This window comes from Megalobrama amblycephala, linkage group LG18, assembly GCF_018812025.1.
Source record: "Megalobrama amblycephala isolate DHTTF-2021 linkage group LG18, ASM1881202v1, whole genome shotgun sequence".
Lineage (NCBI taxonomy): Eukaryota > Metazoa > Chordata > Actinopteri > Cypriniformes > Xenocyprididae > Megalobrama > Megalobrama amblycephala.
In genome coordinates, this window is record NC_063061.1 from 13727037 (window position 1) to 13743166 (window position 16130).

At 37.8% G+C, this 16130-nt stretch overlaps 1 protein-coding gene across 10 annotated transcripts in view; it reads right to left on the bottom strand.

Annotated features, from left to right (window-relative positions):
- igsf9bb (immunoglobulin superfamily, member 9Bb) overlaps positions 1-16130 on the bottom strand; it is a 144473-nt gene that overhangs the window by 81093 nt on the left and 47250 nt on the right. For all 10 annotated transcript variants that reach the window (XR_007181259.1, XR_007181258.1, XR_007181257.1 and 7 more), the window contains exon 3: positions 9145-9291. Coding sequence is in view for 7 of the 10 variants with exons in the window: in XM_048166202.1 (XP_048022159.1) it covers positions 9145-9291 (147 nt within the window). In the remaining 3 variants the exon portion in view is untranslated. The remainder of the gene's footprint in view (positions 1-9144; positions 9292-16130) is intronic.

Here is a 16130-nt window from a genome sequence, read left to right on the forward strand (position 1 = left end):
GTTTAGTTTAAGTTTTAGTCATTTTGTTTGTCTTTTTTTTTTTTGTTTTTTATGTTTAAAATAATTTAAGTACTTAATCTTAAACTTATGTTATTTCAGTTAGTTGCCAGAGCAACATTTCTAATTTTCATTAATCTTTTTCATCTAATATTTAAATTGTATTTAATTTCAGCTTAACTTCAAATAACGAAAACACTTTTAATAGTTTTAGTTAACAATAACAACATTGCCATAAGCATGAAACCATCAAAACCGATCCAATAAACAATTTGGTACTTGATGTCCAATGTAAAATCTGGGTCTTGAAGCAAAACTGCCATTCCATGTATATCCCGCAGCAGTTGCCGGTGTCTGCTGCTTTTAATTAGAGAAATTATCAATAGCTTAAAAGTCAGCAAATCAATAAAAAAGGCTGAAGTTCAACTATCAAATATTCTCTCACAGACTTGCAACACAGACTGTAATAAGGGCAGTAAGTCATTATTAGTAAGAGTAGTGCACTATGGCACCACTATAACCACTATGGCACCTGAGGGGCTGGCATGCTGTCAGCTTCATTTATACCCAATGACAACAACACCAAGAGCCATCCCTCAACTATAGAAAACTGAACAACCAGGCCTGTCTGCTGCCTGTAGCTAAACCCACACTTTCCATTCCCATTAACAAACCAACAAACATGCAGCAGGTCAACAGACTGTGACAATCAGAGCTGCAAATATCAGTTGTGCCAGTTCTAGAATTCTGCGCCTACCGTCGCGCTATCATTTAAAAGTCTTAATCTCATGCCATGATGCCATCTGCAGTGTTTCTAAAGCATATGGCCTCACGGTGCAGAGTTTTCAGCACCCACATGCGATTGTGAGACCATCAGGACCACGGACAGCTCCCTGGCCCACGAGCATCGGCACCATGGACAGCTCCCTAACTCAACCCTGTAGTGACTCTGCTACAGGGCCAGTTTGACTCACAGACCTGATAATGAGACAATTAGAATAAGCAGCATAAGCAGCAGGATTGTTTGTCTCTGTGGCTATATCTGGGTTCAGGCTCTATCTGAAGAGGTCGCAACTTCATTCGCTTAACAAGCTTTGTGGAAAAGAAGATTTGTAATGGCATTATCAAAATTGCAGTTCTGCACATAGTATAAGCCGATTGATTTGTAATGGTGCTTTTTTTTTAACTATAATTTATACGCTGTGGATGAATTCACCTGCATGAAGAAGCAGAAGCCTTTTATCTCACAAGTCTTTAAACCAACAATGCACACTCTTAATTAAACACAATGATGTCTAGCAGGCAATTAGCACCTGTTTGAAATGACAATTACTTCATCTTTCAGGCTGAAAATAAGTGTCAGAATAACATCAGTATCCTTTTGCTTTGTATTTCAGGCTCCAGACGAACATTGTGGATGCATTAAAATAAAGGTCAATTGAAACCCTCTTGAAATTAAAAGTCAAAAGGTGTGACTAATAAAATGAACTAGAAGTCAAAAAGTTATTTTAAAAATAATGAGCAACTTAAAAGAAATAGGTTAATCCTCCTTAATATGTTCAAATGCTCAAACCTCAGATATTTTGGTGAGTCTGTGGATTTTTTGGGTTGATTGTATTCACAGCGAGTCATCTGCCAACAGCAATCATACAATGTCAAAGCATGAGAGCAGAAATGCAGTACAATTTTTGGATCGCCCCGAGACAAAGCAACAGACGTTCTCTCCTGATGCGGGTATCCCATTAAATCCCACAGGATTAGTGTTAGCTCACAGTCAATTTGGAATAGATTTAACCGCCCTGCTCTCTTCTCTGACCCTGCCATAAGGATCCGAGTATGAAACAGACGAGATGCTACAACAACCGAACCTCTCACCTTGTCGCCAGGACGTGACCTCCTAGCTTCTTAGAGACTAGTTAAAGGGTTAGTTCACCCAAACATGAAAATTCTGTCATGAACTACACACCCTCATGTCACTCCAAACCCGTAAGAGCTCTCTGACCCCCTCCATAGACAGCAATTCAATTATCACTTTCAAGGCCCAGAAAGGTAGAAAAGACATCATTAAAATAGTCCATGTGACTACAGTGACTCAACCTTGATTTCATGAAGCCACGAGAATACTTTTTTGTGCGCAAAAAACAAACAAAAATAACGACTTAATTCAACAATTTCTTCTCTTCCATGTCAGTCTCCTAAGCTGTTCACATAGTACACACACTGCGTTTAAGGGTTCTACGTCAGAACGGCAACTTATTGAAATAAACACAGATAAATGGTGTGTCCTCCCTATCTACATCACACCCCAGAAAATAGGATGAACAGCAGCTGTCAGTCACACTGATGAGGCGTGGCCTAATGATGTCCAATCAAAACATGCAGTGGCTGAGCATATGAGCATGTGACTAATCAAAGAATATGTATATCATAAAATATAAAAGCATCATTAATATATACTTGACAAAAATGAGGAAAATTAACCCAGAACATCCCAACCACATAACTTCCTAAAAACTCTTAGAATGCATTAGCAATCACATAGCAGCGCCCCATACACACTATAGTAGCATATTTTGCAAAAAAAGGAAGAACCACTTACAGATTAACTACTGAAAATCATAAAATTAAATAATTTTTAGTAACTAGATCTTTAGCCTCACACTAATTAGACTTCAGAAATTAAAGACTAATTCAGGTTTTAAAGGGGTCATGAATTGAGAAATCAGCTTTTCCTTGAGCTTTTGATATACAAGAGGTCATTGCACTATAAGAATATCCTGTAAGTTTCAGAACTGAAAGCTTCCTTGTTAGTCCAATAAAAGCTTTTATTGACACCAGGCCTATTGAACGACTGATCCTGGAATGTGCCTATCTAGGTGAAACCCCGCCTCTGCAGAAGAAATCAATGCCTACTTCATCAATGCAACATTAGCCCCGCCCACTGGCGTGTTAGTGAGATGACGAGGAGAGGAGAGCGATACAGGACTAAAACAAACATTACATTTCAAAGGATCCTAATGCTGGGAATATGGTTATTTACTTTCAACAATGGCTGTTTCTCAATTCCAAGAACACAGAGAACGGACTTGCGTTCTCGTGGAGTCCGGTCTTGCCAGGTGACCTTGAAAGAATGAACTCGGAAGGACGTGAGGACACAGAACGCATCCTTGTGAGAATTGAGATGTGCTGCGATTTTGTTGCTCAACAACTGACCGTCCCAGCATAAGTAGCGGCTAATGCACGATAAATACAACATAACATCACAAACAAATGTCATAACCTATTAAAAGATTTCTTTCATATTATTATAGACATTGTTTTCAAATAATTTTTTATATTTTTATTTTACCGCGTGTATTTATGAAAATGATTAGCCTTTGTATTACCTATGCAATGTTAAGATTCTTTTTTATATGCCAATAAAAATACTGCAGGCTTTCTTCAGGTTATCACTTTATTAAAATTAAGCAAAACAAATGTTTACTTTCAAGAGCCGTCACGTATTTGCGAGCTTGTAACGAGAATCTCATAAGTGAGAATGAGAACTTTAAACACTCTAAAAAAATGCTGGGTTAAAAACAACCCAAGTTGGGTTAAATATGGACAGGCTGGGTTAAAGGGCACCTATTATGCTCTCTTTCACAAGATGTAATATAAGTCTCTGGTCTGGTCAAGTTTCAGCTTAAAATACCCCACAAATTTGCCCCTATTTGGGGGTGAGCAAAAATATGCCTTTTACTATATTACTATATTGCTGGCTAAAAAAATAAATCCAAAATTGGTTGAAAAAAAATGGCTGGGTGAAAACAACCTAATCCCTGGGTTTGTCCATATTTAACCCAGCATTTTTTAGAGTGAAGCTTGCAGGCTTCCGTACGTCAACCGCCCGCAGAGTCTTCTGGGATTTTTAACGGTTCGATTCTCTCAAGTCTGCATTCGATGCATCCTCGATATCAAGAACACATCCTGGTACTTTCATGCGTCCTCTGTATTTGCATTCTTGAGTATTGGAACTGAACTTCGACGGTTGATGATGACGTAAAGCAAGAACACAAGGACGCAAGATCGCTTAAGAACGCATATTGAGAAAAAGCAGATGTGAAAGTCTCAGCTTTATTTATTTATTATCGCGATTTCACTCTGGGTTCTTTGGTAAATCAATCTCATTTCGGCGCAGGATTTGCAAACAGACTTTTAACGATATGGACTCGACAGTAATGCAACAACATGTAAGTAACTGTGTTAATTCTAATGCCTGATCTGATATGTAATGATTCATGTACAGTCAGGTGTTCTTTGTCTATGTGTCAGTAAATCAAACCAGTGACTAAACAATCTAAATATAATGCCAAAGATCTAAATGTAATGCAACACTTTTCATGATTAGTTAACCTTGAGAGCTGTAATAGTAAAAAAGTGCTAAAAGTTCTCGAGAGAGTAATACTTGGCTATTTCAAATGCAAAGATGTTAGCCAATCACAGCAGTGGGCGTTTACACTGAAGTCTGACAGAAGCAGACATACCTCTTAAAACAGAGCGTTCAAATAAGAGAGCTAAAATCAGGGTAGAACAAATGCCTTTTATTTCTAAATTATAAATAAAATATTTTATTTCTAAATGATTTTTTATGTAAAAAGCATATTAACCTTATAAGTGCATCCCCAGGAAACATTATAAAACAATAAAACAACGCAGTTCATGACCCCTTTAAATAATTTGAGAGTCATGTATAAAACATTTAGTGTTTGGGATTTGCCATTTGGATTTCAATAAGAGTTTTGTGCTTCCCATCTCCAACATTGCAAGAAGTTTAATCTGAAATCCAAAGGATTAGTGATAACCTGCAGTGAAGTGTAAATCTGCTCTACGATCACAGAAAAAACAGAGGATCTCCAGTGGTGCTGTGATCTCTGTGCTGGAGTTGTATTCTCCCCACACAGATTCAGCACTGCAGAGGAGGAATTTAAAGAGTATTAAGAGAGTCAGACCACCTATTACAAATACATAATATTTAGTAAATGTTTAATACAAAATATAATAAAAAAATGATTAAAGCTGCAATACGTAAGTTTTGCCTCTTTGTCGCCATCTCTGTTTGAAACCTGCAATTGCAGTTATTTGCAGAATTATCATCTTTACGTGGGTTGTGCATCGGCACGGCTCCTCAGTGCAGATGAATCTAATGTTTGCTGTCAGTCACCACATCGGTGTGGATAATGTACTTCAGAATCACGGATTCTGCATCTTGGAAGTATGACCAAAATAAGAATTTTCACCAGAAAATGTCATCTGAACAAGTATGTAACAAGTAAGTAACCAACTGAGAAAAAAAGCATCACAATAAATCGCTGCCAGTGGTGATTAAATCTAACGATTGCTTAGCTCAGACCACATCAAACCATACAAATTATTATTATTATTGTTATACTTTGTTCTCAAATTGTTAATGTTAACAACATCAGCGTTGCGTTACTGTATATTTAGTGTGTATTAGCGTTACCAGTAGATTTCAATTTCTGTAGCCACTCCACAGTCCGAAGTCTTTTGCTTTTGACTACGGGTGAATCTCCAGTAGAGGGCTGCATTGGGTTTGGGCTCCCGCGGGACCCGCGGGACCCAACGCAAATCTCGCGGGAGCGGGCGGTTTTACCTTTGCTGCAGGCGGGAGTGGGCGGTCAGAAAACTTTGCGGGAGACCCGCGGGGAATGGTGGGATTTGGCGTGTAATAGAAACGGAGTCAACAAATGAAGATGATGAGAAGAAAATTAAAGCGGCTCTTTACTTGACAAAAGCAAAGCAAGTCAGACACTTGGAAACAATTCTTAAAATTCGCCCGTTTTATTTTGAGCATTTTCGCATTATCTAGTGCACCGTCAGAGAGGGCATTCAGTGTGTGTGTGGGCGGATCATGGAAGAAAGACGCACAAGTCTGCGACCGCAGTCAGTCAGCAATATTCTTTTCCTTCAGTAAATTATATGGAGTATTTTTGTTTTAACGGTTAATGTTTCATAACGCTAATAAAAAATACCCAATGTTTTTTATCACGTGTGGTGCTTTGGTTTTGCGGCTACTTCATCTTATTTAAACGCAATCATGTTTAAAGTCTGTTATTCTGGATGTTAACTTGAACGAATTTAGTCTGAGAGTATTTGTTTAGGCCTATTTTCAAAAGCTTTGAGAGAAAGTCCGCGGGAGCGGGCGGGTTTGGACACAAACATTGCGGGCGCGGGCGGGAGTGGAACACGCGGGTTGCGGGAGCGGGCGGTCCTGGTCAGATATTCAGCGGGAGCGGGCAGGTGCGGGTTGAGGAAATCAGTCCCGCGCAGGGCTCTAATCTCCAGTTGTCACTGATGATTGTCATTTGGACCTTTCTAGATTACAATCCGCCATCAAAATGATAAGTTTAATTATTGCAGCTGCTGTGAGAAAAGGCTATAAATGATCCGCTACCAGCAGCATCCTCACATGATATTAACCTACTAGCTGGGACTCCTTCTTTATGTAAACAGGCGCAACGTAATGACGCAAAGACGAACGGCTGCATGCTCGAATTTCCCATGGAAACCCACCAGTACCACCCAAATTATAAAGCATTATTACAAGCTTACCATTGTGAATCGGGCTACGGTAAGGAGATGGTTTTGAACACTGGCTGGTTATGTACTTGCTTAAAAATGATTTTGGATCAGTTTTAACCAAAAAAAGTTACAGACTGCAGAAAAGCGTGAACATTTTTTAAATAACCATCATCATCATCTAGGTGTAATTGTATTGCTTCAGGGGGCTTTTTTGTCTGAATTATCGCTTTGAATACAAAGATGTGCACTGCAATGTGTCGCTCCAACAATCACCTGCATGAGTGCTAAACCTTGCTGCATTGATGAACCATTACATCACTTCCTCTCCCCCTCCTTAGCACTTTTGACACGTGCCTCACACCTCAAACGACACAAATGTGTGACTGTGTGTGTGTTTACGTGTGTGTGTGAAAATATCTCAGGAACTGTAAAACAACAGCTCTGAGGCACACAGCAACAGCAGCTAACATGGAGCTAATTTCTTTCCTGAAAGCCACTCACTCGCCGCGCTAACTGGCCCTTAAACATCCCCAAACACGCCAACACTCCACACAATACCCTTCAGAAAGCACTTCATCAGCTGGCCCTATGCATATATTCATAGAGATATGCAAAAAGCTTTATGCTTGTGGTTTTTTTGCACAAAAGCCTGCAGAAACACCTCTGAGAGAGCGGGAATTGTTAATGAGGGGTGAAGACCTGCCCATCACACAGATGAGACGCAAACATATAACAGTACACCCTAAAGTACAGTTTAGTCTCCAATTAAATGGAGTAAAAGAGATTGGCGGTGCTCTTGAATATGGTTGTGCTTTTCCTAGCCCAGTGCAGAACTAGACAGACTGGCTGTGAAGAAACATTGCTGATATTAGTGTGTTAGTCACACAGGACCGCAGGGCACACGGGCACACACACATCCAAATGCGGCTGATAAACTGGCCTGTCAACACTCCAACTTGTGTGCTGAGCTGCTGGATTTAAGGCTAGCCACAACACAAATGGATACACAGATTGAAATTTACACAGACAGATTCAAGTTCACCTCACAGACATGAGCAAGTTACAAAAAAAAAAAACTTCAACAATACAATTTCAACACAATCTGTAACTGCAGAGCTGCGCATTTGGAAGGGTGATCTGATTTACAGCTGTTGTCTGTTACAAGAGGTTGAGTGTATATCACACAGCAATGAGCTAGAGTTAATGTACTGTAACCGGTTTGGGGATTTGGGTGTCTGCTGCCTAGGCAACGCAACCTACAAGGCACAGTGACATGATGCGTTCACAGGAAGACTGACACTATCGTAACCAGGCACGATGCGGCAAAATTTTCCATCTGCAACAATGGCCGATCAGAAAAGTGTCTGGAAGAGTTTGAGCACTGTCGCGCACTCACAAACCTTGACCATTTGGACACTTGGACACATAAACCATGTGTCATTTATTTTAAAGGAAGATAGCAAAAACAAATTTTTAGAGCAAACCATTACACAAAAAGAAACTTTATTTCATATATCCATTTAAAATGGCCTTGGGACCAGTTAAAAGTCATTGAAAAATGGCTGAGTTACAATGAAGTTACACTTATCCCTAAAAAGTTGTGTCAGTATGTTTGTTTTTGTTGTTGTTTTGTTTGTTTTTTTAAAGAAATGAATACTTTTATTCAACAATATGTATTAATAAAAGTATATTTAAAAAGTACTAAATTGATCAAAAGTGACAAAGACATTTATAATGTTACAAAAGATTTCTATATCAAATAAAAATTGTTCTTTTGAACATTCTATTCATCAAAGAACCCTGAAAATGTTTCAATTTCCCAAAAAATATTAAGCAGCACATGTGTTTTCAACATTGATACTAATAAGAAATGTTTCTTGAGCAGCATTTAAAGCATATTAAAATGAATTCTGAAGGATCATGTGACACTGAAGACTTCAGCTTTACCATCAGGAATTACATTTTAAAATGTATTAATAGAAAAAAGTTATTTATTTTTTTATAATATTTCACAATACTGTTTTTACTGTATGATCAAATATGTCAAGTGTGTCAAGTGTATCAAGTGTTTTTTGATCAAATAAATGCAGACTTGGTTAGCATTAAAGACTTTCAGAAACATAAAAAAAAAATCTTACCGATCCCAAACTTTTAAACAATAAAAACATTTTTTTTAAAAAAGCATAATTTGTTTGCAGATGTCACTCAGTTTAAAATTTTGACATTTAGACATTTTAAGTACTGCTGACTATAAGTGTCCAAATACTTTGGAAGGCCATTTACATGAGGAATGGGATTTTGTTCTAAAACGTTTTTGGTGTACAGTAGATGGGGCTATGCCACAAACTCAAACCAAATGGCCGACTGACTGCCAAAAAACGACTTATAGCTGGTTTGAACAGAAACTTGAATCACACTTTTTGAATCACAACACATCTGGTTTGGACACAATCGGAACTTGAGCTTGACCTTCTCAACCTAACCCAGGCTCAATGTCCTCTGCCTAAAAACGAAACTGAACCCTATAAGTGACATAAGAGGAAAATTTATCTTAGGTCAGAGACTCACCATTGACAGTGAGGTGCACCCAGCTGCCGTTGTGAAAGGTGTGATACTGTTGCTCCAGCATCAGGACCTTGCACTCGTACCAGCCCTGGTCTTCCGAGCGAACCCTCTCAATACGTAGAGATGACTTGCCATGCAGGCTGGCTCGACCTGTGGGGTTCAGAGGCACACAAAGGATGTGAGAGATGCTCTAATGGGGTCCAAAACACCCATTCATAACAAAACATTACATAAACTGTTTTGTTTAATCAATTTGAGAAAAAAAAAAAAAAAAGTAAAATAACTTTTATAATTAAATGGGAAACATGGTTTTTAAAAATACTTTTTTTTTTTTTTTTTTTATAATTCTTTGTATACTTTATACTGTTTTTCTTTTCTTTTTTTGGTTTAGTACATAAAAAACACAGAAGCCTACACTAAAAAATGCTGGGTTTGGGTTTGTCTAGACTGGGTAAACCTAGCCTGATCTGCCGGCGATTTGATTTTGCCCGGCAACTCAGTCTGGAAACCCGTACATTCATTTCTACTGCTTATGTTACACTCTTGCGGGAACCAATCACAGACTGGCTTATCCACCTTGCTCACTATTGGTGGGTATAACACGATGACGATAGAGAAGAGACGGCAAGCATGAACGTCAATCCAATTCCTTTTAACCTCTCGACGATGCTGAATGACTTCTTTAGTTTAGCAAACAAATCTCTCGAGTGGGTGTAAATACCGATCACTTTCATGTTTTTTTTTTTTTTTTGGACAACCTGCAAAAATCGCTCGATGCCATTGCTGCTTCTGCAAACCGCTGATCAATGCTACAAACCAATACAAACTAAACCTGTCTGGAGTTTTCGCGTCGCTCTGCAAAGTACGTCACCCGATCGTTGATCTGATTGGTTGAAGGACTATCCAATTGCGTGAATAATGCTCGTTGATCACGCCTCTTGTGCAGTAGAAAATACATACAGACTCCCCAGACCAATGTTCAATTTTAAATTGAGCTTGGTCTGGTGATAGCCAGACAAGGGTTTGTCCATATTTGACCCAAATTTGGACTGAAACAACCCAGCATTTTTTTTTAGAGTGTACAGTCATTTACACATTTAATTTAAGTAAATTAAATCTAATTGTTTATTTTCACTCTTGCAATGATGTACACAGCCCCAGTCCACAACAGCAACACTCATGAGTGTTGTTTTAGCGACAGCAGTGTCAGGTCTAGGGGCCATGAAGGCTGAAGTGAGAGCTAAAGTGGCCCACAGCAATTTCTGAAACTCCCGTGAGCACATTGGGAAACACACATCTCTAACCACGCCAGACGTGGGCAAATCCATCACGACACTATGATATACTTGGCTGGCTGTCTTCGAGGGTCAAGCAGAGAGGGGGATTTATGCCTTTTTCTCTATATTCTGGCATCAGTGCTGGACAGATGGCAAGAAACAATATCATCACTGGAAGGCAGCAGCGTTAAAGGCTATTAAGGGCCTCTGTTTGTCCTCAAAACATTTTTTTTTTTTTATAAAAATGGCATTACCATAGCCAATACAGTCTGAAAAGAATTTGTTATGGTCCCACAGTGTACTTGCATGTGCATTAGTTGTACAGTCTAAAAAATATATGTTTTTTGTGTGTGATTTGAGCTAAAGAAGCATGGCTTGTATCATTGTTGTTAGATTTTATTCTTGGTTTGAAATAATGATGATGTAACATAACAAACAGTTTCAGATATTATATAATATCTTTCTCCATGCAGATAGCAGCACTATGGCATGACTGAAAAAAGTACACAATTGTGTTCAATGAACTCATCTCTGACCAAACCAAGGTCGCACAATCATAAAACTTCAAAAATATATCTTACACACAGCAGCTTCTGTGAGGCCCTGCAGATCAATAACACTGAAGGAGAACCAGAAGCGAAACGAGAACGGTCATACGCCTGGCCTATTTTTACAGCTGTAAGAGAGTGTTGATGGGAGCAAGAGAAACAACGCTGACACGTGATGTAGGTTAAAGATAGTCCTCAGGAAGTGACACGCTGGAGGTCAATACTGTACGGAAGTACATTTTCCCTTATTTTCTCTCTCTCTCTGACTCATTAAGTTGAAAGCCTTGTGTAAACCTGTATGTGGAACATAAAATAATTTTTTTTTCTGTTTTGAAGAATCAGACTTTCAACGTATGGGGAAAAAAAAAAAACTTTTATGTTCCCCAGAAGAAAGTCATACTGGTTTGGAATGAGTAAATGATGCAGTGTTATTACTGTAATTACAAATAAACTGTTAAATTAATTAATTCGTTAACTGAATTAAAGCTAAAAAAAATACTACAGTAAAAACTTTAACTTTTATAAATGAAAAATATCAGCAGTAAAGCAGTAACTCTTCCAGCACCGCAGACTGTGCAGTTCCTGGGTAAACGAGACTAAATCTTTTTCTACTAAAAAAGACTAAATCGAGACTAAAGAATTGCTATTTTATCTCTATTTAGCATTAATGACTAATACAGTGACTCTTCAGATCAGATATGTGGCCTCTTTATCATCTTTCAATCTCATGCTTAGACAAAGGCCCATTACATGGGATTCATATGGAGTCATTTGGTGACAAGCAGGCTTTTTGTGGTGGATATCGGATATCTATGCCTGAGCTATGCTGGACGCAAACCAGTTACTATTACAGCAGGGAGAGTTGTGCCCGGGTCTCACGCACTAAGACACAGAGCTACTGTGGATGTGCTGAGTAGAGCCATTAGTCTGGAGGATGCAGTGCCCACTATGAGGCCAGAGGTCAGAGGAAATATGCTGCTGAACAAAACCACATGCAAAACCTCATGTCTGTACAGGTCATGGGGCACACAGGCCATATATGCCACAATTATGATCCTGCTCAGTGGAACATAGATAAAAGATGTGATAAAAGAATTTTTTATTTAAAATTTCAAACAGTTTTTGGATGCAGTATCCATTGATTGACTGAGCGTCGACACTGCACTATTATTCTCGTCTTTCCCAGTTGAGCACTGGTAATTGTCTTGTTAGTAGCATATTATATATATATATATATATATATATATATATATATATATATATATATATATATATACAGTTGTAAGAAAAAGTATGTGAACCACTTGCAGAATCTGTGAAAATGTGAATAATTTTAACAAAATAAGAGAGATCATTCAAAATGCATGTTATTTTTTGTTTAGTACTGTCCTGAGTAAGATATTTTACATAAAAGATGTTTACATATTATCCACAAGAAAAAAAAAAGAAGCTGAATTTATTCAAATGGCCCCATTCAAAAGTATGTGAACCACTGATTCTTAATACTGTGTGTGGTTACCTGGATGATCTACAACTGTTTGTTTGTTTTGTGATGGTTGTTCATGAGTCTCTTGTTTGTTCTGAGCAGTTAAACTGAGCTCTGTTCTTCAGAAAAATCCTCCAGGTCCTGCAGATTCTTCAGTTTTCCAGCATCTTTTGCATATTTGAACCCTTTCCAGCAGTTACTGTATGATTTTCAGATCCATTTTATCACACTGAGGACAACTGAGGGACTCAAACACAACTGTTAAAAAAGGTTCAAACATTCACTGATGCTCCAGAAGGAAACACGATGCATTAAGAGTTGGGGGGTGAAAACTTTTGAACAGGATGAAGATGTCCAAAATTTTCTTATTTTATTGAAGTATCATTGCTTTTCATTTAGTACTGCCCTCCGGAAGCAACAGAAGATACTTGCATGTTTCCCGGAAGAAAAAATAAGTACAATTTACCTTGATATTCAAATTCAAATGTTTTCACCCCCCGGCTCTTAATGCATCGTGTTTCCTTCTGGAGCATCAGTGAATGTTTGAACCTTTTTTTAACAGTTGTGTTTGAGTCCCTCAGTTGTCCTCAGTGTGAAAAGATGGATCTCAAAATCATACAGTCACTGCTGGAAAGGGTTCAAATATGCATAAAATGCTTGAAAAAACTGAAGAATCTGCAGAAGCTGGAGGATTTTTCTGAAGAATGGTTCACATACTTTTGAATGGGGCCATTTGGATAAATTCAGCTTTTTTTTCCCTTGTGGACTATATGTAAAATATCTTACTCAGGACAGTACTAAACAAAAAATTTAAATCTACATTTTGATTTTAAAAGGTTTATTATAAAAACGCATAATTTTTCACGTTTTTTTAATGCAATTAATGCATCAATACAGAAGTTATTTTTCATATTGAAAATACACAACAAAGTTGATTCACATATATGACAGCCTCTGAACTTTGTCAATACTAATCTTATATACAGGCATTTAACTAAAAATACATTTAGTCGTCGCTCCCAAAATGAATTCAACGGGTCATCTTGTTGATGTTATAAATTAATTATGTCTCCGTTCGTCATTACCGATTAAAGAGTATCTGGCGCCACCGCACGGTTGAAATAAACACATTTACAGAGTGCGTTGGTATTAAAAACGGCTTTTAAAAACTGTCCATCATTCAGTTTTGGGACCGTGACAGACGTTTGATGCTGTCGTGGAACAAGCAACAGCCGGTATTTTTCCTCCTCCCGACTGGAGTGCCTTATCTTTTTAATCTCCTCACGTAAATGATTACATTTCGATGACTTACGTTTCTTCCCCTCCGCAGAAACCACCACAGGTTCATCAATGCCGTCAAAATTATTAATTTTTCTGTTTTTGTTGATCACAAAGCACAAAGTAGATGAGGAAAAGTAGGATGCTGAGTGTATTCAGAGCGCCGCCATTACTGTTTACAGCGCGTGGAATGGTGCGCTGTGATTGGTTGAGCGGATATATCGCGTTCTGCAGAGAAAGGAGACTGGCGTTTGTCGCGTTTTGGAAAGAAAGGGAGAAAACATGACAGAATAACACGACGGATATCGCATTTTGCGCAAAATTAATACATGACTTTTCAGTACCGACCAGATTCAATACTGATTTTGGCGGAAACTCAATTAAAAAAAAAAAAAATGAAATGGCGTTTATCGCATTTTGGAACCAAACTCTTCATATTATATATGAGCAATATCACACTCGTAGCCGTGCGATATGGCTGTATATCAGCACGCTGTGATTCGTCCGTAGGCACGAGGCCGCAGGCCGAGTGCCGTAGGTAATGTGATATTGCGTTTATACAACAGTTCGACGGCACGAGTGTGTAAATAAATAAGAACAACAACGGAGTGTCTTTAAAACCGTCTTTTGTGCAGCACTACTTCCTTCCGCCACGGATTCAAATCTCAATTTGACAGTTGGACCAAGCCTCCGTTACTAATTCTAAAACGTCACTTCAGAACTAGTAACGAAGGAACGTTTCAAAACTCAAGTTGTCAGTTGAACCAAGCCTCCGTTACTAACTCTAAAACGTCACTTTAGAACTAGTAACGAAGGAACGTTGAGTCGCTTCATTGAAACACATTGAATTTTGTACAGTATTAGCGAGAGAGAGAGAGAGAGAGTAGGCTATTACCTGTGTCTGATATATTGCATTACATTCATTCTTCAAGTCGGTGTCCATAATATTATATCCTTTATACAAGTCCGTTTGAATGTCCGCTGTGCTTCACTGACTCATTCTCCTGTAAAGTGTTGCCGCCATCTAATGGCGTATTAATGTAATGTTCACTCAATCCATATTACTTATTGGACATATTTATATAAAATCATATTTATTAACAATAATATTTAGAACAACAAATAAGCACAATTGTACAGTTCAGTCAAACATAAAGCACTAGTTATTAAAAAAAAAATAGGTCACCATTTACGCTTGTATGTGGGTTTTACAAATATTTAACAAATGAAAAGAATTTTAAAGAGTTTGTGACAAAACCTCTTAACTTCACTGGATCCTCAAACTGTCAATCAAGCCTCATTAATCTGCCTCACCTCCTGAATAAAGTGCGCACGCAGTTTGGACATCTCTGTGCAATGCTAAGGTAAATAAAGATCTGATGTTTGAAAAAAATTGTAAAGCGTTTTCTTTACTCAAAAAACCATATGTTTATAAAGTTTAATGTTTTACGTATTTGAAGAGCGGAGAAGAGTCTGATATGTCCCGTCTAGTTGTAGCCAATGTGCTATATAAGGATGTAACGTAACGTTTATTATTATCAAATTTAATATAGCACAATTCAACTTGCTCTGGAACAAATAATAGATTAATAAGACCAAAGATTGCCCGTTCTATGTACTCAAATTGAATTATGTCTCATGTTTAACCACTATAAGAGCCAGCGGCAAATCCCCGAGGCACTGGCCGAGATGAAGCTGTTCTCGGCGGTTACAGAAGCACTGAACGGCCGCTGACGCACTCGAGCTCGCATCTCCGAAAACGTCAAAACAAATTGTAAAATAGGCGCTGTTATTAAATATGAGTCACATATTTCAGGTCTAAACAACTACATTCTCGCCTAAAAAACTATTAAAACTTACAGTTCGTGGTACAAGAAGTAGTATTTGTAAAAATTACTGTTGATTTGATCGGCTGCCATGACGGTCACTTCAAGCGGAGTGATACAAACGGTGAAAAGGCAGTAGGAGTGCTGTTATCACTGAAATGTCGCATGGCTATCAGCCAATCAGATTCGAGAACCAGACAGAACTGTTGTATATATATATATATATATATATATATATATATATATATATATATATATATATATATATATATATATATATATATATATACAGTTGTAAGAAAAAGTATGTGAACCACTTGCAGAATCTGTGAAAATGTGAAAAATCTTAACAAAATAAGAGAGATCATGTTATTTTTAATGTTTTTATAACCAAAAGATGCTATGTGAAAGTTTGAAACAGAAAATACTGGTTTTCATCTTGCCGCTTTCTTGGTAAAGAAAACACCTTGTTACTCAAATTAATCAAAATGGAGTTATTGCGTTTTGGAACCAAACTCTTCATATATATATATATATATATATATATATATATATATATATATATATATATATA